The 26,812-nt window shown below is 39.8% G+C and overlaps 1 protein-coding gene across 6 annotated transcripts in view; it reads left to right on the top strand.

Moving 5' to 3' along the window:
• The window catches only part of ZBTB44 (zinc finger and BTB domain containing 44), a 59,188-nt gene extending 38,491 nt beyond the window's left edge, over positions 1-20,697 (top strand). For 2 of the 6 annotated variants that reach the window (XM_061406481.1, XM_061406480.1), the window contains exons 3-6: positions 6,127-6,211; positions 9,852-10,015; positions 11,399-11,699; positions 13,453-20,697. In XM_061406481.1, the coding sequence (XP_061262465.1) occupies positions 6,127-6,211; positions 9,852-10,015; positions 11,399-11,699; positions 13,453-13,732 (830 nt within the window). In that variant the 3' untranslated portion in view covers positions 13,733-20,697. The remainder of the gene's footprint in view (positions 1-6,126; positions 6,212-9,851; positions 10,016-11,398; positions 11,700-13,452) is intronic. The other 4 variants (XM_061406484.1, XM_061406485.1, XM_061406483.1 and 1 more) reach the window with 4 other exon arrangements.
• Positions 20,698-26,812: the final 6,115 nt, after the last annotated feature.

Below are 26,812 nucleotides of genomic sequence, written 5' to 3'. Positions count from 1 at the left end.
TGTGTCTATCCTCTCATTACAGTGTATTCCTCTTGTAGATGCGAGTCAACACTCAATAGATTATAGGAGCAGGTGTTAGAAGGTCAGAAAATAGTTTCATCAGGGAACAGTGACAAGTCTAACTGGATAACCCATATATTCTCCAGACACCTTTTTCTAGAAAAACGCAATAAACCCAATACTAAAGGGCTTCAGTGAAATATTTGAGCTCAGTTCAGCATGAACTTACCTCCTAGCCAAAGGCAGGTTGCACCTCAAAAGGAGTTTTAGAGAGACACTTTGTTATCGAGGTTTCCAATGCAAGGCAGTAAGAACTTCAGCCAGATGTCCATGAGCCCTGCATTTCTGCCAGTGCCCTGTTGCCGGAGACCACCAGGAGCCACCTATAATTCAGCAAGTTGAATTCAGTGCCCATTTGCAGTGTGGGAGATCACACACTGTAGGGGGTTGGGGGGGGAGGCGGTGGAGGGCTTCAGGGCTCTTCATAAGAAGGTGTTAGAAAGGACCTAGAAGGTTTGGGCTTGTGTTATGTATTTGCAAGGAGGATTCAAGGAAGTGAGGTTTGCTCAGGGACTGGTGGTGTCAGAAAGCACAGATGACTGACGGAGAATCTTAACAGAGATCTAGGAATGCAGACCAAAGTGAACCTAGAGCAGCAGGGACATCCATTACTTTTGCAAGGGGAGGTTCAGTTTTTATGATTGCACAATAACCTTGTTTTTGTCTGTGCTTAAAAAAAGTTATGTGTTTGAGACCAGTGTGACAGGGTCTGATGTTGGTGTTCTGTGAGGTTGTTTTATGTCCAATAGAAAAACGTGTCAGTGTCAAGCCAGTTCCTCTTTCACAAGTATGAAATAAGGTGTGTTTAACACATGTAGAGCAGTGGCTGGCATATGGTAAATGCTCAGTAGTAAATGACCACTGTCATTATTTCTCACCACCAGAAGGGTTTTTTAAGCGTCTTAAGTACTTAAACAATGGTTAGCAAAAACAAGACTCATTTTGATGGAACAGCACTCCTTAATGGTAGGAGAGAGTATTCTCTCTTGATAAGATAGCCTTAACATATAAAGCTGGTAAGTCAGAATTCTTAATCCCCATACCACTGAGAGCAGAATTCTTATAGTTTAGAAAGGAAACTTTGTTTTAATAATTTAAGAAACATCAGTATTACCTCAACAAAGTAAATGCTGTGTATCGTACTATTAAATCGGTTCAAGTAACATTCCAATTAATATGATTACTTGCATTGATGGGCAGAAACCATCATGTCAGGAAAAAAAAAATTTACAAGATTTATTTTTGTGTAGTGTTGCGTAACTGATACAACACTATGTGTTAAAATGCCCACAGTATGGATAGATTTCTAAAAGTCTGTTTTAACTCTTAATTTAGCTTGAAATGGTTTTTATTTTTAGCTTTTGGCACATTTAATGTGTCACGGACAAGAAGAGAGTGCCCTTTGTTTTACTTTCCATCCTTACTATCCATCAAGTTAGGGATCCAGAGGCCAAGGTTTAGATATTTTAGAATGTGGAAGTAGATTTGTTTTAAGAGGGACCATCTGTTAGGTATGTCTTGTTCTCCATTTTAGTTCTTTTTGACCAGCTTTTAAAGCAAACTCTTGGTAATACCAGAATCAATCCGAAGCACAGTGGGTTTTATTTCTACCTCACCATGACCCCACCCTCTCCTGAAGTATTATAGCTTGCCTTGCCTGGTGGTCATATGTCAGTTAGGTCAGTCTTCGTGGCCTGCCCAAATCACACCGCTAGGCTTTTTGGTTTTTTTGGCAAATCTTTACCTAAAAGCTTTAATGTTGCCTGCATTCTGAACAACTGCAGAATACTATAAAGTAGATTTGTGTGTGTGTCCATGGTGACCAGGTCCAAATACCAAGACTTTTCCAGTTTTTATCTTAGGACAGATTGAAATGTTAGAGTTCCCTCTTCTTTAAAGGAAAAAGTGACAATGGGAAGAAATTGACAAGAGCTCTTTCTTAAACAAAATGCAGCATAATCTGGTCTTCCAACCCACATCTGGTTTAAAAACCAATGAGAAGGATCAGGAATAAGTTGGATAAGTAGGCATAGGGAAAAGGCATAAATGTCTTGACAGTAAGGGAAAGAGAAAAAGAAAAGGCATGCACTGAAATGCCAAACACAAACCAGTAAGGGAGAGAGAGCATGGGGGCAGAAGGAATAGAGGTGCAGTCGGGGATTAATGTAAACACATAGGGTCTTGTCTCCTTTCAGAAGCCTCTGTCAGTGTTTTGGAACAAGGTGTAACGGTGTTCTTGAGTCATCAAGAAACAAGAAAAAGTTATATTTAATGTTCTATATTTAAGAAGTCAAGGCAAAGTACAATTCTGGCACAAATTTTGTAGTGCAAATGATTAAATAAAGTTTGGATGCCTTAAAAGGGATTAGGTTAGTTTTTTAGGAGAATTTTACTTAAGTAGAAAGCGTATTCATTTCCTGATGTCACCTGGTTCAAGTGTTCCAAGAGGGAAAACTGAAGTGGTGCTGGATTCTAAATTTTCACTGAAAGGAGATTTAATCTTACGTGTCTGTTAACAGATGATGTTTATTAAATGTTCACGTGTATGTGGTGTTGTACAAACTGTTACAGTTAGTACATTTTAGCTTTTGTTACAACACTGCCACCAGAAGAGTGTACAGCTGCAGAGGCTCCTTGGTTCAGTTGGGGCAGCACAGCTTTCTGCACGTGGTAGAGACATCGACCAAGTTCAACACCTGATGAGAACTGGCGAGATTGTTTGGATCTACCCTCCCATTGAAAACAAAAATACCTTTTTTTAAAGTCACCTTTTAAGGTATTTGAAAAGATGATCAGGGTTAATTTTAAGGAAGAGTCTGACCTGGAGAGGTAAGTACTCACCAGAGCACTAAAACCTGTTTTTCCCTAGACATTTGACAAAACACCAATGGGCTTTGGTTCATCAGCTTAAAGGTGAGGGAGACAGAGGTCAACCCAGAGCATATGGAAGCTGCAAAGTCTTAGAGAAGGCGCATGCATGAAGTAGGAGCCCCAGAGTTCACATACCACAAGGACTACACCTGCTCACCTTCCTTCAGACTCCAGGGGAACTTTGGAGACTGCTACCTTGGCAGTGGGCTGCCTAAAAGATGAAAAGGGGAAAAAATGCACCCCTGAGAATGATAGATAGAACTCTTGCAGATTTCTGTCTTGCTTGTTCCTTGCAGGCGAGGCCAAGGAATCTCAAAACAGTAAATTGGTTTAGATAATGCCTACCTTCCAGGAACCTCACAGAGGCAAACAAACCTTTTCTGGAAGAGGGCACATTCATCCTCCCCTCAGCAAGTCAGTCTTCTCCAGGGTGTTTTCAAGGGCAATAACCACTGTCAGAAACAACCAGCCCAAAGGAACCATGGCTAATCAAATATTTTGGCAGCAGGTTGAATTGAGCAGAAGAGAGAATTGTTGAATCAGAAGATAAATTAGAAGAAACCACCCAAGCGCTGCACAGACAAACTGTTAGGGTTCTCCAGAGAAACAAACCCAGTAGGACGGATAGGCAGAGGCATATGCAGGGTGAGGCGGCAGCGGGGGATGCGCTCACATGACACTGGAGGACTCGAAGTCCCAGAGTCTGCTGTCTTCTGCGTGGAGGCCAAGAAAGCCGGAAGTGTAGTTCCAGCGCAAATCCTAAGGCCTGGGAACTTCAGGCCTGGTAGTGTCAGTCCCAGTTCAAGACCAAAGGCCTGAGAACCAGAAGCACTGATGTTCAAAAGCAGGAGACCACGGATGTCTCAGCTCAAGCAGAGAGCAGTTTGCCCTTCTTTCACCTTTGTGTTCTGTTCAGCCCATCACCAGACTGGATAATACCCACCTGCATTGGTGAAGATGATTCTCCTTACTCAGTCTACCAAAATGCTAATCTCTCTGGAAACATGCTCACAGATACACCTGGAAGTGATATTTTACCTGCTCTCTGGTTACCTCTTAGCCCAGTATGTTGACACATAAATTAACCATCAGAACACAGGTGTAGAAGAGGGTAAGGCTTATGGATGGTACAAACATAGGTATATTTAACTTCTTAATAACGTTAGAGACCAATGAAATGATCTTTTTAATGTGCTAAGGAAAATTAATGTGAATCTAGATGTCTGCACACAGTGAGAGTATCTTTGAAGAATGAAGGTGAAATGCATTCTCAAAGAAAAATGATTCAGAATATCATCACTAAAGAAACATTTAAGGGTAGACTACAGGTAGATGTAAAGTGAACATGGAAGGTTTAATATACAAAAGAATGAAGAGCAAAGGTAAACATGAACAGATGTGGACAAACATTGCTTATATGAAAAAGTAGAGGCTTTATCCAAAAGAAGTAAAATGTCAGGCAGTAATTTGTAAATTGCAAAATGGGTGTATATGGGAAATGAAGTTAAAATTTCTAAGATCCTTCTATTGTCCAGGCGGAAGTAAAGTTTTCTCTCAATTTTGGTAAGTATGTGTCTAATTTCCAAAGCAACCAGTAAAGTCAATCGGAAAAGATTGTGTAATTTCCAAACTGATAGAAAGGGAGAAATTAAATAATTATCACTTACATTCAATAAGTTAATTCTAAAATGTATAAAGAAATGCAAAGATATTCAGGAAGCAAATGAACAAGGTAAGAGGATTTACTCAGCCTGACATCAAGATTATTCTAAAACTGCAGTAAGTACAGCGTGGCATTCATGCAAATATAGACCAGCAGATGGAACTAGTAGAGAACCTGGAAACAAACCCATGCATTTAGAGCTCTCCAGGGCAGAGAAGAAAAGACAGACTTTTCAGTAAGTGTGTTCCCTTCACAATATCAACTCCAGGTGTGTTCAAGAAAGATATGCGTGTCAAGGGCAAAATCTAAATCTTTCATAAAAGTAATTTGAGATAGGAAAGGATTTTTAAAAACAAGCCCCCAAAGCCATAACCATAAAGGAAAAGACTGATCAGTTAAGGTATAAATCTTTGCATCATCAAAAGAAACCATGAAAAGACAAGTCATGGAAGAGGGGGAAATATTTGTAACATCTTTCACTGATAGAGACTTTGTATCCAAAACATGAAAAGAACTTTTATAATGAAGAGGGCAACTCAGTAGCAAGACTTGAAGCATTTCATAGAAAGTTAAAATGTTAGTCACTCAATTCGTGTCTGACTCTTTGTGACCCCATGGACTAGCTCACCAGGCTCCTCTGTCCAAGGAATTCTCCAGGCAAGAATACTGGAGTGGGTTGTCATTTCCTTCTCCAGGGTATCTTCCTGACCCAGGGATTGAACCCCGGTCTCCGGATTGCAGGCAAACTCTTTACCAACTGAGCCACCAGGGAAGGGTTCAACAAATACATGAAGTTTAAAAAATATATATCCTATGACCAAGCAAATCCATTCCTGATTTAGATACCATAGGAATAAAAACCATGCGTACATGCACTGTTGTACAAGAATACTCACAACAGGGAATTCCGTGGTGGTCCAGTGGTTAGGACTCAGCGCTTTTACTGTTAGGGGTGCTGGTTGAATCTCTGGTAAGGGAATATTCCGCAAGCCACATGTCACAGCCAAAAAAATGAAGAAGGGTGAGGAGAAAAGGAAACAAGTTATTACCGTGAAAAACAGGATGATGGTTGCTCTTGGAAAGAGGGGTTTGTGATCAGGGAAGGGTAATGGGGACTTTAAGGATGCTGCCAGTGTAGTGTGTTAAGGTTTGTGAGAATATTGTACACATGTTCACCCTACAGCTGTCTTTTTAATTTTGTGTAAAAGGTGTATGTACAACAAGTCAGCTGTGTGTCACCATAAAATGTCTTTAAAAACAAAACTTGTCAGTGATTCCTTAAATGTTACATTAGTTAATTTTATGTCAATTTTTGTTTCATTTATATTTGAATTTCTGTGCTCCTTTGTAAAATTAAATACTCAAATAATCCAAAGAATTTAAGTAGTAATATAAGAATCTGTTGTTTTACACATGATTTTTAAAATCACATGTAGATAATTTGTTCAAAGTCTTAGAGACAGAGCTTGCAATTTATATATCCTGGTTTATTTATTTCACCAGAGTACTGACAGCTGTCCTCTTGTTCACAGGCTCAGTAGATGAAGGCATCACGGAGGGATTGCCTACGCTTCAGGGCACTTCTAGCACCAGCGCTCACGTAGATGATGATGATCGGTTAGTACCAACACAGTAGGACGTTTTCTTGTAAGGGTTCCGCATGTAATTCTGAATCCAAGCATTTTATCTAGGATTACATAAAAGTTTACTGAAACCTGACTTCTATATATTTTGTAATCATGAGGTAGCCAATAAATTAGACAAGGTTTTTCAGGTATTTCTTAAACTTCCCAGCTCCATTGCTTTAAATAGTATCTGTTTCAGGTGTTGGCAAACCTGTGGCCCACAGGCCAATTCTCCTACCACCTTTATTTGTAAATCAAATTTTATTGGGACACAACCATGCTGTGTCTGTGGATGGCAGAATTGAGTGGTTGAAATAGAGATCATGCAGTATGCAAAGCCAAAAATAATTACACCTGTCCTGCGACCAAAACAGTTCACCAAACCCTTTTCCTTATACTCGTGATTCCCAGGTCATTGTCTTCACATTGACCCTTCCTGCTGATATCCTCACATAGATGTAGCAGGGCCATTTCAGACTTAAGACCAAGACAGTGCTCCAGCCTCCTCCCTCAGACCTGCTCTTCTAGTCTTCCTGTCTCAGTAAACTGTGTCATTATCAAGCCCAGATTTCTTCAGCAGCGTCTCTGTGAATTATACTTGATACTTTTCCCTCACACCCACCCGTGTATTTAATCCACAAGTCCTTTCTGCTCTGCATCCAAAACATGTTCCTTGTCAATCCACTTTTCCTCTAGCTCTGCTGCAACCACCCCAGCCCAGGTCACCACCACCTTTTGCTTTGACTACTGCAGTAACCTTCAACTGGCCCCTGATTTCATGATCCCCTCTACTCCAGTCCTTCTCCATGTAGCAGCCAGAATTTTGTTTTTTACATTAAGTCAGATTGTGTTGCTGTTCTAAGTAGCAAACTCTTTAAATTCTCCAGTAGTTCAGTTCAGTGTCCAGTCCGTTCAGTGTCCAGTCCCTCAGTCGTGTCTGACTGTGACCCCTTGGACTGCAGCATGCCAGGCGTTCCTGTCCACCACCAACTCCTGGAGTTTACTCAGACTCATGTCCATTGAGTCATTGATGCCATCCAACCATCTCATCCTCTGTCATCCCCTTCTCCTCTTGCCTTTAATCTTTCCCAGCATCAGGGTCTTTTCAAATGAGTCAGTTCTTTGTATCAGGTGGCCAAAGTAATGGAGTTTCAGATTCAACATCAGTCCTTCCAATGAATATTCAGGATTGATCTCCTTTAGGATGGACTGGTTGGATCTCCTTGCTGTCCAAGGGACTCTCAAGAGTCTTCTCCAACACCACAGTTCAAAAGCATCAATTCTTCGGCGCTCAGCTTTCTTTACAGTCCAGCTTTCACATCCATACATGACTACTGGAAAAACCATAGCCTTGACTAGACGGACCTTTGTTGGCAAAGTAATGTCTGTGCTTTTTATATGCTGTCTAGGTTGGTTATAACTTCCCTTCCAAGGAGCAAGCATCTTTTAATTTCATGGCTGCAGTCACCATCTGCAGTGATTTTGGGTATATGTCTGTCACTGTTCCCACTGTTTCCCCATCTGTTTGCCATGAAGTGATGGGACTGGATGCTATGATCTTAGTTTTCTGAATGTTGAGTTTCAAGCCAACTTTTTCACTCTCTTTCACTTTTCATCAAGAGGCTCTTTAGTTCTTCTTCGCTTTCTGCCGTAAGGGTGGTGTCATCTGCATATCTGAGGTTATTGATATTTCTCCTGGAAATCTTGATTCCAGCTTGTTCTTTCAACCAGTCCAGCCTTTCTCATGATGTACTCTGCATATAAGTTAAATAAGCAGGGTGACAATATACAGCCTTGATACCCCCTTCCGGATTTGGAACCAGTCTGTTGTTCCATGTCTGGTTCTAACTGTTGCTTCTTGACCTGCATACAGATTTCTCAAGAGGCAGGGCAGGTGGTCTGGTATTCCCATCTCTTGAAGAATTTTTCACAGTTTGTTGTGATCCATACAGTCAAAGGCTTTGGCGTAGTCAGTAAAGCAGAAGTAGATGTTTTTCTGGAACTCTCTTGCTTTTTTGATGATCCAGCCAATGTTAGCAATTTGATCTCTGGTTCCTCTGCCTTTTCTAAATCCAGCTTGAACATCTGGAAGTTCATGGTTCACAAACTGTTGAAGCCTGGCTTGGAAAATTTTACACATTACTAGCTTGTGAGATGAGTGCAGTTGTGCAGTAGTTTGAGCATTCTTTGGCATTGCCTTTCTTTGGGATTGAAATGAGTAGATTCTTAAATCGAAACTCCTCGCCATGCCTTGAAAGCCATACACGATGTGATTCTAGCCTGACGCCCTTCAGACCACACTCCTCACAGACCACGTTCTGGCCATGCTGACCTTCAGTTCCTGGAGTAGTCCATGTTTGTTCTGGTTTGCAGGCCTGCCATTTTAAGGCCTTTCTTTTGCCTCAAATGCTTTCTTCCCTAATTTTTACTTTGCTCCCTCTTTCTTCATTCTTCAGATCACTGTCAGTTCTGAAGGTTTTTCCTGACCACCAGTCTAAAGTAAAACAGCACCAATCATTGTTGGGTCACTCAACTTTAATTCTCTGTTCTGATCATTTTTTTGTGTGCTTATTGTCTGTCTCTGACCACTGAATATAAAACTTCACTGCAGTAACTCCTCATCATTAGAGTCCAGGACAGACTTTAAGAAGTGTGTTTATTGAAAACTCGAAGGATTCAAAGAATTCAAACATGATTTACTGTATTTGAGAAGATAACCTGGTAGAGCAGGTTGTGAACCAGAGTCCTTTGAGTACATTATTGAAGGTGTAAGCAAATGTAAATATGCCTAGCTTCCTTAATTTCAAACATGAATGGGGTTGTCTGTTCTGTACTAGATACTCTCTGAGTGGTGGGGATATTGAAATGAAACGTTACCCTTGTCCTCAAAGAGGTCACACCAACAGTGGGGCCAGGAGAGAGGTTAAAAACAGACAAGTAAGCAGATAATCATGAGTGGTCTGCAGAGGAGTCTATTGCTTTGCATAGGAGAGTACCTACCTAAATCACTAATGAATCAAGGAAGGCTTTCAGGAGGAGGAGGTTAACTTCTTGGCTACATCTCATAAAATGACTGGTGTGTTATCTAAGCAAAAAGGGTAGGCAAGTAGAGGAAGTTAAATATATGAAAGCATAGCACTGAGAGAGAAGTGTTAAGGAGGAACTGCTTGGTAGGGGTATGTTTGGGGAGTATGACAAGAAATGAGACTGGAAAAGTATACAGACCCAGATCATGAGGAGTCTTGTATGGCTTCATTCTAAAGATAGCAGTGAGCCATCACAGGACTGTTATCAAGAGACTGATTTAATCAGATCACCGTGAAAGGGGTGTGGGGCAAAATAGAAAGAGATAGCCATATATTGACCAGAGCCTGAATTGAAGCAGTAGTAGGAACAAAAGGATTATTAGATTAAGGATACCTAAAGTAAAAATCGTTTATATGATCTTGGTCACATGTCTTTGCTTAACTTAGGATGTTGGACATTCTGGACAGTAACACTTTTTCCTATTATAAATGAATCTTGTAATCTAACTTTTAAATTTATTTCCTTTTGTTCATTTAAACTTGTGCAGAACTGTTTATTGAACTTAAAAATCAGAGCCTGGTTGCCTTCTTTGGTCTGTTTTTTAGATTGGAAAATGTTCAGTATCCCTACCAACTCTACATTGCTCCTTCCACCAGCAGCACAGAACGGCCAAGTCCCAATGGTCCAGATAGACCTTTTCAGTGTCCAACGTGTGGGGTGCGATTCACCCGTATTCAGAACCTGAAGCAGCACATGCTGATCCACTCAGGTAATGCCATCGTTCCTCTTGTGGCATAAATGAACCCTCTAGAACATTTTATTTTGGAATTCCAGTTAAAAATAGTAAACAGATGCTTTTGAGTTAGGAAAAAGTATATCTCTGGGAAATCTAGTGAGAACAGATAAATTCAGTTCTGTTGCTGATTTGTGACATTGTGAGAAAGATATTTACTTAATACATTGGCCACAGGCATAAATAAGTCTTCTGATTGGAACTGGGGGCAAGTGTGATGTGCACACGACATACGTGAAAAAGAGATCAGATACTTGTGTGTGTATATGTGAGGGAGGAAAGCACAAGTGCATTTGGTAAAGCAAATGGGGTTAAAAGGGCATATATTGGTGTTCTCTGTGCTATTCTAATTTTTCTTAAGTTTGTAATTCCAAATAAAAAGTTTTTAAAAATTAAATACAATAATTTTATTTTAATTGTGCAATCCTAAATTTCTCTGTGCCCTGAGAAATTTCTCTGTGCCCTATTCAGCCAGCCTTGCAGTATTATTTTAGCGTAAAAAAGATTTTGGATAAATGATGTGTAGAACATACTTGAAACTTAAGTTCAGTGTTCACATAAAGGCAATAAAATTCTTATAGGTAGAACACTGGCCTCTGATAAGGAAGAAATCTTTGCTACTATTCTCAGCTGTTTAACTGTCTCACTTTCCTCTTCTTCAGATAGGTCTAACAATCCTGTGCTAACACTAATTCCCTTTGACTTTGTTGAATCAACAGATTATGTTTTGAAGGTTTTTGACATTTTTTTGCTAAAACTGTGATAATGAATTGGAAGAGACCATAAATGCACTTTACATTTCATATATTAATTTCTACATATTTATGTCACTATTACATTAAGTACTCCAAAACTTAACCAAAGGTAGTTCTGTTACAATCACTAATTATGTTCAGAGATGTTAGAATTTTCTTTTTTCTTCTCATTTTTCTCTGAGATAGGAAATTAAGATTAGATAACTGATCAGTTTACACATTTTCTTGATATAAACCTTACTACTTTAATGAAATGAAATAATAACAGGTGAAGAATTGGGGTCTGCTTAAATACTCTTGTTAAATTGTATTTTGAAGTCTGAGAAGATTTGGAAGAATTCAAAAATCAAATGGAGTATATATCAATTTGATTACCCCACCGCCACATGGTGCCTTTCTTGCCTGCTTGCTTTTTCAAACACTAGTGACTTCTCAGGTGTTTTGTACTTTTTCTAAGATACTGAATTTGGGACTTGTTTCTGCTGATGATTTTTATCTTTTCAGATTATCTGTTGCTACAAAATTAGTTCAGAAATTTGTGAAGTTTATGACATTTCCATTTATTTTGTTTTTAGATAATATTTTGTATCACTTTATTTTATAGGAATTAAACCATTTCAGTGTGACCGCTGTGGGAAAAAGTTCACCAGGGCTTACTCGCTAAAGATGCATCGCCTAAAGCATGAAGGTAAACGCTGTTTCCGGTGCCAGATATGTAGTGCCACTTTCACTTCCTTCGGGGAATATAAACACCACATGAGGGTTTCCCGGCACATTATCCGCAAGCCTCGGATTTACGAGTGCAAAACATGTGGCGCCATGTTCACCAACTCTGGAAATTTAATCGTGCACCTGAGGAGTCTGAACCATGAAGCGTCAGAGCTAGCAAACTACTTCCAGAGCAGGTGAGGTGCACAACGAAAACCGAACCAGGGAAACTGCTTTCTAGACTCTCTCTTCCTGTTGTTAGGGCAGCCTGCTGTGCTTTGTTTTGTTTTTTTAATCAGGTTGCCAGCTAATCAATCACATTCCTTAAAAATTCCCACTATCCAATAACACTCTGCTCTCCTGATAAAATTTTGCTAATTCTACTAAGTATAAACAGTTTTAAATACTTTTATAGTTGGCATTAGAAATCTTTTCCTACAGAGATAGACCACTTGTTTTGCGTTTTGGGGGGTTGTTGGGGGGCGGGTTTGTTGTTGGTTTTTTTTTTAATATAAGGTTAAAGTAATTCTGTAGTCGATTTTAAATAGACCTGACTGGAAAATTTACCATGTCAGATGATATTTGGTGACAGTGGATTACTTCCCATTCTTTGGATGTTGGTTAAATTCTTGACTACTCCTCCTTTTTTTCCCTCTCTAAATAATGAGAGGAACTTCAGCAGCAACTGTAATTGATAGTTTACATCAAATGAAGTTTTCCTCTTTTTCTTTCAGTTTAGAACTCCATACATTGAATATTAAAAATTTATGATAGAGTTAACCTTTCTGATTTATCGGGTAGCTGAGGATCGGGTTCTAGTTCTGGCTCTGCCGCTCCCTGCTGGTATGATTGAACATATCACTTCACAGATGAAGAAGCTTGAACTTAGAGAAGGATAATGTGTAAGCTTTAAAGATGATTGCTAAGGTCTCCTCTAGATATAAAATTCTGTTGTCTATTTTTAATACTTTATCAGAATTGTACATCTGTAGGAATCCTTAGTTTCTTATAAAATGAAATCAAATTTTACACCACCTTTATTTTTATAATCTTATTTTTCTATAAATTTTTTTCCTGCATTGATTTTGTTTTTCTCTTAAAGCCAGACATTTTGCCAAATGTAATCATTTCTGACTCTTAGTGTCTGGTTATTATATCACTAAACTTATATTATATACAACATATCAAAGTTTGTTCAGGACTAAAATCGTGTCCCAGTTAACTGCACAGGCTGTTTTCTGTATCTTCCCTGTGCTGAGCCCTCTGTCCTCCACTCTTTAACATATGAAGACTTTTATAACCGAGGACATCTTAAATTGCTTTGCAAATGAGCAGACTTCAATTTTTTTATTAATAGTGGAAAAATTATAAAATAACCTAAAGTATATTAGATATTGAAATTATAAAGTATAATGAACTTTTTTGTTCAACAGTAAAGATTTAAATAAAGCATCTAAGTAGTTTTTTACATTTTTCTATATAGTAGATTGTATATAAGGTCATTTATGCATGAGGATTAGTTTAACTATATCCAAGAAGTAATAAAAAGCTATGTTTATATACCTTATAATTAGTGTATAATCCAAGAAAGGTTACACATAAGTTATTCAAATGCTCTTTGTTTAAATGAACATGCTATTTGCGTTTGCTTTGTGCACAGAAACTCTTCTCCATAGGAGGAGAAAGGCTGTTTAGGTGTCCACAGTGACACTGAATGTGATCTGTCTCTCGTGATGGTAGGGAGAGTTGATATACTTGGGTTCTAATGGATGGTTTGGGCTCATATTTAGGAAAATTTAGAAGCTGAAAATTCCTGAGTTATAATCTTCATTCAAGAATTAGAGAATGAAAATTCCCAATCTTGTTTTACAAATCAGGTCTTTTTATTATGTCTTATTTATTCTTGGCTTGTAAATTAACTCCCTGTTTCATCCTTTGCCTCTTACCTAGTGATTTCCTAGTACCGGACTACTTAAACCAGGAGCAAGAAGAGACCCTTGTTCAATATGATCTTGGAGAACACAGTTTTGAAAGCAACTCTTCTGTTCAAATGCCTGTAATTTCACAGGTCTCCTCGACCCAGAATTGTGAAAGCACTTTTCCCTTGGGGTCTCTTGGGCTGACAGAAAAGGAGGAAGAAATGCCAGAGCAGCCAAAGACCAGTGCTTGTGCCGAGGCAACCAGAGATGACCCCCCAAAATCAGAGCTGTCTTCTATAACTATTGAGTAATTTCATAGTTTGGCTTCATTTTTAATTTTTGGAAAGTGCCTGTGCTTGGTCTTGTACATTTGAATTTAATTTTTTAAGCAAAAAAAAAAGGGTTTGGAAAAATCTCCCTTTTTACTTTGTAAGTCCTGCAACTGATGTTTTACTTTTCGTGACTGAGAGATTGCTTCTGTAAGTGCACAGTAACATGGTGTTGAAATACAGTAGAAACCCTGAAACTTAAGGAGAGGAAGCAGTTGACGTCACACTTATATCAGTTTCCTCTTCCGTCATCAGGAGTAGGCTAACAACATACCATTAGGTTGAGAAGAAATCAGATGATTACTGACCTTCCTGAAATGAAAGGGTACACCAGAAACATACTACTAAACAAATTTGGCAAATGGCCTGAATAGATGTTACTCCTATACACAGGACATTGTACAATCTTCTGTAAAGCCTGTTGTTTCTGGAAATATTTATGGTGAGCTTTCTTAAAAATTATTAGGGTGTGTACTTCTGAAATTCCACGTATTCTTTTTTTTTTTTTTTTAAGCTTTGTCATTATAATTTTTTATGGTGAAAGTTTGGTATTGGGATAGGTATTCCCTGTACCTTTATAATAGTACTCTCCAAATTATCTTTCTTCTATGAAAGACGGCAGAGAGCCACGGTTGAGAAGAGTCAAGCTGTGCATGAAGAGACCAGGAATGGGGAATATAGTGTGTGAATCTCAGCTTCATAGGAACTCTCATACTGCTTTTCTGGTTAAAATCATTGTTTACCTGGTCTTTGAATGTTAATGCCTGGCTAATGAGGTCATTGCCTAGATCAGTTTATTCTTACCCTGTCAACAGTACTTTCTTTTGCCTATACTTGGCGTGATCCCATAAAAAGGAAATATACTGGAGATGTTCTATATTTTATATATAGGTTTGTGTATTATTGAGGATGTTTTCATTTTGCTGTTTGGACAAAATAAAGAATTCTCTGTTAAGGCTATGTTCTTAACCCAACTAAGATTGTTTACAAAATACCATGTGACAGTGATATATTGTCCTTATTCCAAAATATTTTTAGACATTGCCAAATGTCATATTGAAAGCAGTTAGTATAGTTTTTACAGAATGTAAGCAATAATGTAGAAGAGAAGAGGCTATAAAATGATGATCTGTGACTCAGATCTATTTGGGGGAAAAAATTGTTAAGACTAAAGAAAAACTAAAAACCTTAAGGTAATGAATATTACCTCTTGCTGCTAAAAGAAAATGAAACTTCCTGGTTTATAGTTGAAATACATATGATACTTTAGACTGGAGTATATATTTTACCTGGTGCCGTTAAAGCATCGCTTACCTTGATCCTAAATTTCATGAGTCCATGAACAATGATCTTTTGAGTAACTTTTTTTCTATGTATATACCCAGAGTTTAATCATTATGAAAACACCTGATTTAGATTAGAAAAAGAAAATACAGTTTCTTATTCAGAACACAAGATCTCAGTTTTGTCTGGGTGCTAGACCTCAATAAAAATTTTTTAAGTTATAGTGATTTGTTTCATTTTTTGATTGGCTCATTCTGTAACTTATCTCTTACAAATGTAAAGAAAGGGAAAGTGAACTCCTTGAAGTTTTTTTTAGGCTAATGTTCTTTTTGTTTTCATATTCTGCTGTTTTTAACTTGTTTCCAACTCCTTTTCTCACTCAAGAACCTGTTGTTTCCTTTTTGCTCCCCAAATAGCTATAGTACCTTAAGGAAAATGAACACATACAGATTATGATTGCCCTCCATCATTTATGCGTCTTTATCAGTAGGTTGAATTACTTTTCTTCGGCAAGACTATATGATACTAATAGCGGTACTGCTGTGTCTCAACTGGAAAGGTCAGGAATTTTTATTTTTAATATTATATAGATTCTTTGGAAACTGTTATGCCTACCAATAGATAAATCTCAAGGTTAATTTTAAAATCTTATATGGACAAGACAAGAGTAAGTGAAATTACAACCAGGAGTCATTGTTGCCCTCAGTTCTAAGAGTTATTTTTTTTAGAATAAGGAAGGAAGAAAAGAAGGAAAGAAAATAGACTTGATGAGAAGATACATCAGAACTTGGAGATTTGTTGATTGAAAGTAATTTAGCATACCCCCTGTCCTGAGAATTGTGTACTGAGAATCCTGCACAGTTTTGCCTGTTCTGAGGTGTTCTGTGTTCTCAGAATGTAGGATTATCATCACTGGCTATTTTTTCCCAAATGGAAACTTTAGACTTTCATTGGTAATTACAAATTATACAGATTTCCAAGTTTTATGAGACATTTGGACCTACTGTGAAAATGCTTATTGCTGGTTGTCTGTTCCCCACATCTTACCAATACAGGTAACTAATACTTCACATGTGATATAAACAAAGGCCTTTTTTTCTATTTCAGTGAGGCTCTACATTTTCTTGATACATAGTTTAAGGTTACTTAGCTTATGGGCCTGTTTTAAGAAACTAAGCTGCAAGAAAATAATTGTATATAGTGTTACTTAGATTTATTTAAAATTCATCTAAGAGAAGGATGCCTGGATGTATAATTTTTACCAGAATATACGGAGAAAAAAATACAAAGCGATGAAAACCTGTTACATTGTCTCATCATCAGAAATTACCAGTATAATTGAACATTAAAAAAATTCCAGTTTAGAATAGCATAGCATAGCAAAGTAATTAACCTCCAATTAAAATAAATAATTTATATTTTAAAAAAATAATAAAAATAAAAGAATACCGTAGCTATCTTGCTTAAATTAGGCCCCATGAGGTAACTTTGTGATATTTAAAGGGCTTAAATTTTAGGATGCAAGATAAATTGCCTTTTTAAACCAAGGATTTTATATAATAAAAACATTTATTTTCATTTTAAAGCTACCAAATAGGTATGCTATACATACTTCACAGATGAGCAGAGATGTGTGCTCTGGTACTGGGTGTTTCAGCACCTGCAGGCATCCTTTCCACTTTATAAGGCTGTGTTCTAACAGTGAAAGCACTTGGCATGTTAGTGATTGCACTAATTCACAAACAAAAATTTAGTGCTCATTTTTTTTTTTTAAGTTTTCAAGAAAGGGATGCAGATGGAGGTTATCACCCACAAATATATTTAAATGAGTGTTTCTTATTTTGAAAGTAATCCTTAAGTAATTAGCTATCTATTTCATTACATTACCAGTTTTTTAAAGTTCTCAATTTCAGTGAGATAAAGTGTACTAAAATGTTTAAATAGCCTCATTTGTTCTTACATTCTGGCTTACAGAACTTTACATTCTGGTTCCTTGTTATGACACATGCCCTTAGGTTTTAAAAACAAACAAACAAAAAACCCTTCTGTTTTGTTAAAATATGTTACCAAGTGGAAAGAATTATGCAGCACATCTAATGTACTTACTGTTGGTAACTCTGTTACCTTCTGACTACTGAGCCAGCCTCTCCTGATGTATAAGTGGTTCCCTGGGAGCCTTTGGAAGCCGTATTAACTCTTTCAGTTTTATTTTACCTCTAACTAATTTTTATTCTCATACTTAATCTAAATAGAGGACATTTATCTATTTCAGTGGCTTTTATTTTGAAGATTGTCAGATCACGGTTTGCTTTCTTTCAGCTTTGTAGCCCCTGAGAAATACATTACCTTATAATGTAATGGCAGTGTATGCTAGAATAACCACGTGGAGAGAATTACTACTTGATGAATGAACAATCCTAAAATTATAACTGAAAGGACTTTGAGATTTAGGGAATTGATGAAGAGAACTAGCAAAAATGTGAAGTCATAGCTTTGGAGTATACATCCTAGTGAGGGAGAGTAGTTTTCTAGTTATTAGTATTAATTGGGAGGGGAAAAAATGAGAAAAATTCACATCAGGAAGTGACCCAAAGTTGCTGAAAGATAGTAAATGCTGTTTTCAGTGTAAGTTATTGACAGAAGATGATTTAATTTAGATTTTGAGAGTTAATGAGAGAAGCATATGTACAAACTTGATTTTCTGAATCAGAACAGAATGGTGGATGGGTTCTCAATTAGAGTAACCATGTCTATGCGGAATATTAAAGCTAAGCGTACTCCTACAGGCATTAGGTGCAGATCATCCAAATTTAAGTTATTCTTCATTTTGTCTATACCCATTTTTATCTTTGTGTCATTTTTGCCTGACAGAATGTTGGTGACATAGGGTATTTTTATTTGGAAAGTCCTCAGCAAGTCTAATTGCCAAAGCAATAATGGTTCACATTAACTATGAAGTGGAATTAATATCCAGGTTCAACTAAGGAGTGGACATACTATGGCTATTTCATTTTTAGATTATAAACATGTTGAGATTTATTAATGGGGAATTAAGCCTATGTCAGATTATGGGATGACTCTTCATGACATTATAGTTGTACTTTTCTTTAACTTCATACTCAACTAATACACTTAGATATTTATACTACATCATAGTGATTATATTTTTATGATAAAAAAGCAAAAGTTCCATATCTTTACGGATGGTCTCTGCAGAGATGTCAGGCGATGGTGGTGGTAGCATCTCAATTGACAGTATCTGAAAAATGAGACTGCCTTAAAATGTACATGCTACAGAGCTCACTCTGCATATGGTCCAGGCCAGTTCCAACTAACATCAAGGTTTTTATGTACATAATAGTTTACAAAGAATTTAAAGGTTTGGACTATTGGTTGAAAACAAAAACTTAAAAAAAAATTTTTTTTTTTAACTTAAAATTTTTAAATTTCAGTTTGAAGTGCCTGGTTTATAAAAATCAGATTCTTTGATTATTGCCTTTCTCTTTTAAACTGACTTTTTGCTGATTAAACTAAAGCCCTAGGCTCAATCGTGATGATTTATGGATAAAATTGCTGCTTGATGATGTGAGGGCCTGTCAAGATTTTATTAAATTGTCCTTGTTTTTCCAAATACCAGTCTAACCAAATCCAAATTTCATCATTCAGGTAAGCAGGTTAAAAAATCGTCCTGTGAATGAATGTTCAGATTACCAAAGTACATAGTCTGCTGAGGAAAGGTCAGTCTTCCCTAAATTAATTGTATTCATGGAGGTTGTGTTCAGTTAAAGATGGGCAGCCTTTCGTGCCATTCCTAGAAACGCCTGTTTTTTCTAGAAATACTTTTTTTTTGTATTTTCTGTAAGAGCTTTCTCTTATTTCAACCATCAGTTTAATTTTCAAGTTGACAAATGCCATGTAAAGTGTCTCATACTGAGAGTGGCCCATTGAGTTATTGAAAGTCGCACTGCTGTTCATCGTTCAGGTACCTGAAGTGAATGCCATCAGCTGAATCAGGAGTAAGATTAGTCATTTTCTTCCTTATACAAAGTAATGGCTTCTCGTGCTTATATTTCAAGATATTTTTTAAAAAGACCACAGCCCCTACTAGAGTACAATTTGATCTCAGTTCATGTCCCAATAATATGTTTGATGTTTCTCTTGTTGCTGGTGCCTCCTGTTGCATCAGATAGAGATTGCCTGCCTCTTTGTAGGGCACCCTTGTGGCACCTTATGTCCAGTTGGAAGATGGCGTATGGCTTCGTTTTGTGCCTCTGCTATCTTCTCAAAAGCCATTTTATAAAAATCCTAGGTAGCCTATTTTAATATTTAAATATATATATATTTGTGAGAGATACTTTTAGAACAGACTTTTTTTTACTTTAAAATTCCTGTATTCCCATTTTTAAGAGTAAATTTAAATTTTCCAGGATTTGAACTTTTTCCACAGCAGCATAATGAAAAAGTCAATTTGAGATAATAGAATGTAATTCAGTGATAAAAGAGATTGATGTCTGGTTATAGGAAACAGAAGGGAAGGGGAAAAAAGTTGTTTTGATGTAACAAACGAATTTTTAATAAAAATGTTTTTGTTTTCTGTAATTTTGTATTTACTGCTACAGTAGCTCAATATTTTACAGAGCTGACATATAGATATGGCTCCATTCAGAAACTGGAGTACTTTCTAGTACAACCAACTGAGGAGGAAGGTGTGTACCACAGTCTTCCAGAAAGGTGACTGGCGGCCCTGTTTAGCTGATGCATGCTTTAAAATGCACCTGTAGCCCAACATCAAGGAAGTGTGGGAGAAACGTTTATCTTGCTAGTTAATAGCATTATGATTCTTTTGGGGCCCTGGCATTTTGTGAAACCCTTGAGGGAGGGAAGGTGATGCTGGAGAAGAAATGTGAATTAAATTTTGTAGAAGGATGTTTTCATGCTTCTGTCCTCTCCTAGAACCAGAACAGCTTTCGTATCTGTGCCAGGCTCTAGTTCACCAGCTATGTATCCAGTCATCATCTCATTCACATTTGGCTTCACTTGGTGACAGTGGCCATAGCTAAGTTATTTGGCATGTTTGACTTTCAACAGTAACAAAAATGGTTTTGGATTTTATTTCCTAAAAATGTATACGATGTCGAAACTTTACATTTTATATACTAGTATCTGGCTATTAGTATTTTACAGGAACCATAGTTCTTGGTGACTACATATATATATATATATATTTTTGTGACTTTTTTGTATACTAAGTGCCGTTTCAATGTTACAATCATTTTTAGAGTTATTGTAATCAATGTGAATATCATGTTTTTTCAAATCTGTTCTGAGCCTATAGTGTTTGCTTTGTGAATATATATGTGTATTGTATATATTCTGTATAGTTACATTGTACTGAAATATTAGCTTGTTTGATATAAGGAAAGTATGTATTGAGTACTTTTTGCTAGTTTGGTTGTTTAATCTTTTTTAAAAAGGTTTAATCTTTTTAAAAAGCAAAAACTTTAAACTGGCCTTTATTACATGGTCACAAATAAAGTTGCAGTTAGAAGGGATGGGCAGGGAAAAAGATAGTTTTGGGTGTCTTTGAATAGAAACAAGACTAAGTTTTTAAGTTTTGTTTGGTTCCCTTCCCCCCTTCATTAAAATATCTTCTTAATGCTTTATGGAGTAAAACTTCCTGCTGTTGTCATTTACTGTTGGCTGGAAGGAAGAATTGCTGCTGGTGCTGATTGAGGTCAAGTGGATAAGAAAAGTCATCAGAGTAATGTGTTTCTTAAGTAAGCATCCGTTGAGTGTGTACAGACCAGAGAGTCCTCTGTGAGGCAGCACACATCAGCTTCCTGGGCAGCTAAGAAAAGAGTTCATGAACACCATCCCTGAAATCAAAAGGAATATAAAGGAGGCTAATAGTGAAAGTCATCAGATCCCAGAGCGATTGAGCCAGGTATCTTGTCGGAGCTGCTTTCCTGAGTGCTGGGCTGCATTTTTCTGAGCCTGTGCGTTATTGATTAGAGACCTGTTGGTGATACTTACATAATATCTTACAACCAAGGAGTAGAGATAGTACTTCCTGGGGAAAGCTGCTCGTCGCATAGGTGAGGAGCCTGTGCAAGCCCTGAAGGAAGACCTTCCTAACTATAGGTTCCTCTTGCTATGGATTTTGACAGTGAGTGGTCTGCAGAGTGAGAGTAACAGGCAGGGGAAATGTTCACTGACCCCAAGTACCAGGATCACTTCAGTTCTGGGAGGAAATGGGTAAATTTTTAAGAAGCATTTTCTGTCATTCAGTGAGTGTGTGGAGTATTTTTAACAACAGTTTACCAGACTACTCAAGGTCAGCAAACTGCTGGGATCCTCAGTAGCCCCAGGCAAGGGTGATCTCTACAAACGCAGAAGGCAGCATCCATAGAATCATGCCCTATAGTTTATTAAAGACCAGAAAGATTGCTTCTAGAGAATGATCCTTAATGTGATAACCGAAGGTGTGTGTATCCTTGGCACATGGCATAGGGATTGATACCTGCTTTTCTGAACAGAATGTTCTAAGTACTAACCCTGAGAGATCTGCAGACATACTGAGTTTCAGTGGACTATACTTGCCCATAAACATCAAATCCCAAAGTGTAACATAATTCCTTTTCCACATGAGTAAACTTTTATACAGATGGGAAAACTAGGACGGGACAATCAATCCCGAAAGACCTTCCTCATCAGCAAGATGATGAAAACTAGGGTTTAAACAGCCGTGGAGAGGAAGAGAAGGCCGTTTTATTAAACTCTTGGTTCATTTACTTAAATTCTTACACCAAAAATACTGAAATTTCTATACTCACCCATTTTATAGATAAGTCATTGCAGAGGCTGTGGGCAGAATTGTCTTTAGAATCCTGTTGGGCTTCCGTGCAGCCCTACACCCTTCTGTCTGTTCTTGCCTATATGTGTGTGTTTGTTTTCCACAGCTAACATTTCTGGCTGCCTTTGGCTGAAGTCTAAATGACTGAATAAGTGTATGAGTGAGTCTCATTGACCGGAGAACCTGAGCATCCACACATACCCACGGCCTCTGGTAAGCCTGGCCATCTAGAGATCCTTGGGAAGGCTGCTTTAAAACAGAAGAAAAGGTCACACCTAATAGAGCTCCACTCGTCCACTCTAATCGAGGGCACGGGGCACATGTGCTGTCTGGGGTTCAGGCGTCACTTGGGCATATGGCAAGACCTGTGTGCATGATTGATAACTTGTCCAGAAACAATTCTTGATTGCAAACAAGTCTACCTGCAGGATGATCAAAGATTCCTTTTCAGTATGTGTTACAGTTTGTAAAAGGCTAGCATTGTGAGTGACTTGGTCTTCAAAGACCCAATGACATAATAACAAACATGTGACCTGCACAGATAGCTGGCACCCTTCCTACCCACTGTGAAAAGGCATAAGGTCCACCCTGAAACCTCCAGGCACCCACAGGGCTGGAGCCTGAGAGGTGTTGAGCTGACAGAGCGCTGTGCTCTGCCAGGCCCAATGATGGGCAGAGACACCAAGAACTTGACCCAGCCAGTGCCAGCATCAGTTCTTTGGGGCAGTAGCATTTGGGGAGAATCCCTCGGGCAGTGCTGGCAGAAAATGTGAGTTCAGTTATGCAAGTGGGTGGTTCTGTCTTTCGTGCCAGGGCCTAGTTCTGAAGGAGAACCAGGTTAACTTACTCTTGTGATGTATAACAATTGCACGTGACCTTGTCCTGTGTAAACTTTTGTAATACGGGTGTTTTTACCTAGCTAAATACCACCTCTGGACTATCCTTCCCACCCCTGCTGGTAAGACCATCTTATTATTTTCTCCATCCCTACTTCTGGTACTTAATTGGAGCCTTTGTTATTGCTGGCCTAGCAACAAAAACAGCCCTGTCTCCTGCCAGGCCCACTCTGGTCCATCCTTCCCATTTCTGTTGGAGTCATCTTTTAGTTGGGCCACTGCCCTACTTCAAATCTGCCTTCCTTTCTCTTGGGAAATGTCCCAGCCTGCTGAACTTGGCTAGCTGTAGTTGGACTTCACAGCACACATCAGGCTTCACCTCCTCTCAGAACCCACCCCGCCAGCCCCCATTCGCATCTTCCTCCAGTTTGGGGATGCAGTCCCTTCTCTTTATTCCCCTAGCATATTTCGTTTAGCTCCCAACAAGCCACATCTCAATCACATCATCTTGTAATCTACTTCATGGGGTGGTTGTGAGAATTAAAATGAATTATATGTAAAATGTTTACAATTGTGCCTAGTGTGTATATCAGTCAGTTCAGTCGCTCAGTCGTGTCTGACTCTTTGCGACCCCATGAACAGCAGCACACCAGGCCTCCCTGTCCATCACGAACTCCCAGAGTTCACCCAAACTCATGTCCATTGAGTCGGTGACGCCATTCAACCATCTCATCCTCGGTCGGCCCCTTCTCCTGCCCTCAATCTTTCCCAGCATCAGGGTCTTTTCAAATGAGTCAGCTCTTTGCATCAGGTGGCCAAAGGATTGGAGTTTCAGCTTCAACATCAGTCCTTCAAAGAACACCCAGGACACACAGTGTGTATATAGTGGCCACTTACTAAGTCCTGTCTATTTATTACTCGTGTGTCTCCCTCAGCTGACTTAATTCTTGACATCAGGGACTGTGTCTTCTGTTTGTATATCCCTTGTAGTGCCAGGCACATAGTAAAACTCAGAAAATGTCGAATGAATAATTGAATGTCCCAGGAAATGCTCACAGGTAACTTTATCCTCACCAGGGAACTTCAGGACAGAATACCAAGAATCATGTCACCTGGTAGCTTGCCTCCATTTCCACTTCACCATATACATCAGAAGCCTACTTATCCTTAAGTGAATGAAGGTCTGAAATGTGAGGCTGTACGCAATTTAATCCCCAAGTCGTGTCCGACTACAGTCCCATGAACTGTAGCCCACCACACTCCTCAGTCTGTGGGATTTCCCAGGCAACGAGTATAACTTCAGATCTAATCCTCGGAACAACTGCCATCAGCCTGACCAAAATGTCTTCAAGTTATCTGAAACACTGGTCCTGCCATTTCTCTCCCCTCATCGGGTTTACTCATCCATCAAGTCCACAGCTGCACTGGCTTAGGACTTGCCTGTCAGGTTCACAAAGCGTCCTGTGCTTCTATTACAATGGTAATTGAGGATTCAAAAGCAGTCCATTAGATTCAGTGCCATTAGGACAGGGCCCTTACCCATGTCTTGTACTAAGGTGTCCTCGGGACCAGGGTTGATTGAATGAAGCCTCAGACCTTAGGAATTAACAGTTTCTGAATTGAAGAATTATAGAAATAAAACTAATAGAGATATAACTGCCCTCAGAACCACCAGAGCATGTGCTCTGCATATTTGGAAGGCTCTGAAAGGACATGTTGGGGAGGGTCCTCCCTGTCTAGAGGCCTAGGATTTGTGCCAGTAGAAATGGGGAGGGCAGGGGTGGGGGTGGGGCGCGCAGGAAACAACTCTGAGCATGGAAGGTGGAGTGTCCACAGGTGACGGTGGTTCAGCAGCCCTGAAAGGACTGAGTGTGGGAAAGCAGACTGGGGTCGGATCAGAGGAGGTCTTTTAAGAACCTGGACTAATCCGGCAGGAAAAAAAAGGAGCATCACACATTTGAGGCAGAGAGCTCAATCAGAGCTGGCCCTGGAAAGATGAACAAGCGTGGAGTTGTAAGAGGGCTTACAGGCTGAGCTGAGATCACAGAAGAGTACGTCAGTAGTTCAGGAAAGCACTCAGAGGGTGCCCTGAGGGGCGAGAGCAGGGGTCTAGGGAGGGCTTTGATGAGACGTGGGCCTGGGATCTGAAGACACGTGTTACCTCTGGACAGTGGACAAGATGCTCTATTTCAAGCCCTCACAGTGCTACTTCCTTGACCTTGTCAGGTTCTCAGGCAGATTCCCCTTGTTTCTGAGGAGGAACTTTGTATCCTAGACAGTAAGAGTCAGGCAGAGTTCCAAGCTGGGTTCCAGAGCTGAGCTCAGAATGAAAGTGAGAGGTTTAAGAATAGTCCTGCAAGAAAAGTTACGTAGCTGGGTGACTCTTTTCTAGCAGAGCCTGGCTTCTACTAGACCAGGTTCTGGGGTTGAAAGTTTCCCTTCGCTCTCCTTCTTACATTCCATCTACTTTCCTTCAACAGCCTGCTGCACAGGGCACTGTTGTAGGCACTGCAAACACAGCATGGAACAGCACAGCAGAAACCTTGCCCTCGTGGAGCTCATCATCTTGGTGGGGGAAGGGGTTTGTCCAGCAATAAGATGAAGTGTGGGAGTGGGCAGGGGAGCAACTTTAGGTACGCTGGCCAAGGTGAGCAAATGGCCAGTAAGCCGGGTCCAAGCACATGAGGGCCGGGGCGCTGCACACAGAGGGTCACCAAGGTCAAGGGTGCTGCCCAGCCTGTTCAGGAAGGAGGCCGGGCTCCTCCCCACCTACTCTCTGGGAAGAAGCCAGAGTAGCAGAGGCTGTGCCAGGAGATTATAAAGGGAAACTGAGCTTGGAGAACGGAGGAAGTTTGTTTCCACGTGTGATGTCTTTTCCTGGACAAACTCAGAGGAAGTCTTTTTCCCCAACACAGGCCAAGGAACAGGTTGCTCGAAGTCGGAAACTGAGCTTAAAGGCCAGTCCTGGCAGCGGTTGTAGATGTAACAACATAGCTGAGCTCGTTCTCTAATCCAAATTTTTGACCTCTATCTAAGATGGCATTTAAGAGACCTCTGCTTGTGTCAGATATCTGGATGCAGCCTTTTCTGCAGAGATGGACTGCACACGAGCTCCTACGCACACAGCCCAGAAACGAGGTGTAGACTGCCAGCATGTAATCCCCATTCACCCAGGAGATGGGAAGCAGCTTTTGTAATACAGTTGATCTCCCCTCAAGAACCCCCTGACCCACGAGCAGACATGTGTAACTGCCCAGGACAGTCTTACGTGCCTCCCAAAGAGGTACAAGAGGGAGGTCTAGGGCAAGCAGGAGGTTTAAACAGAAACATGCACTAATTCGTGCAGTCCTGCTGAGTACGTGCCAGGTGCATCCATGCACAATTTCTAGCCAGAGTCGGGGTTCCACAGCATCCTAGGTACGACCGTATGACATCTGTGAGAGCTCACATCCACTGTCTGACATGGCAGGCTTTCCACACAGTCCCAGGAGAGACTGGCACAGATCAGCCCTGGAGAAGGCCTCACTTTGCCTTGCACGTTGGAAGTGCCACAAAGCAAATCTATAGATGCAAACACACACAAAGTAAGGGCAAATGAAGAAGGCACACTTCTCTACTTCAGTCAGGGTCCATCTACAGCTCTGGTCTCCCCATGTCTTTGGAGAGCTGCTGTGACCAGGAGTCCTGCCTGTCCAGCACCCCTGCCCCAGGGCTGCTGCCAGGCCCTCCCTGCTGGGGCCCCAAGCCTGCACCCCTGAAACACGTGAGGCCAGAAGCCCTTTAGTGCCCCCACTGGAGCTGACACCGCCCCCCGGCCCCCGCTGCCACTACTTCCTTTCTGTCAGCAACAGCCACCATTCCAGAGCGAAACGATTCTAGCCGTGTACTTGCCTCTGTTTGCAGGCACCAGGTGTGGAAGGCTTTTCCTCAACGTGCTGAATCCCTTCCCACCTGGACTCTCGCTCAGTCACTAGTTCACCCTAGCACTAGTGTGCGTCAGTGGATTTTCTGGCTCCTCTTCCACCATAAAGTATAGGCTGAAATGAGGGTGGAGGGGTGAACGGAGCCAAGAGCAAAGGAAAAACCCAG

The sequence above is a fragment of the Bos javanicus genome, chromosome 29 (genome assembly GCF_032452875.1).
Source record: "Bos javanicus breed banteng chromosome 29, ARS-OSU_banteng_1.0, whole genome shotgun sequence".
Classification (NCBI taxonomy): domain Eukaryota; kingdom Metazoa; phylum Chordata; class Mammalia; order Artiodactyla; family Bovidae; genus Bos; species Bos javanicus.
This window is presented reverse-complemented; position numbering and strand designations above follow the sequence as displayed.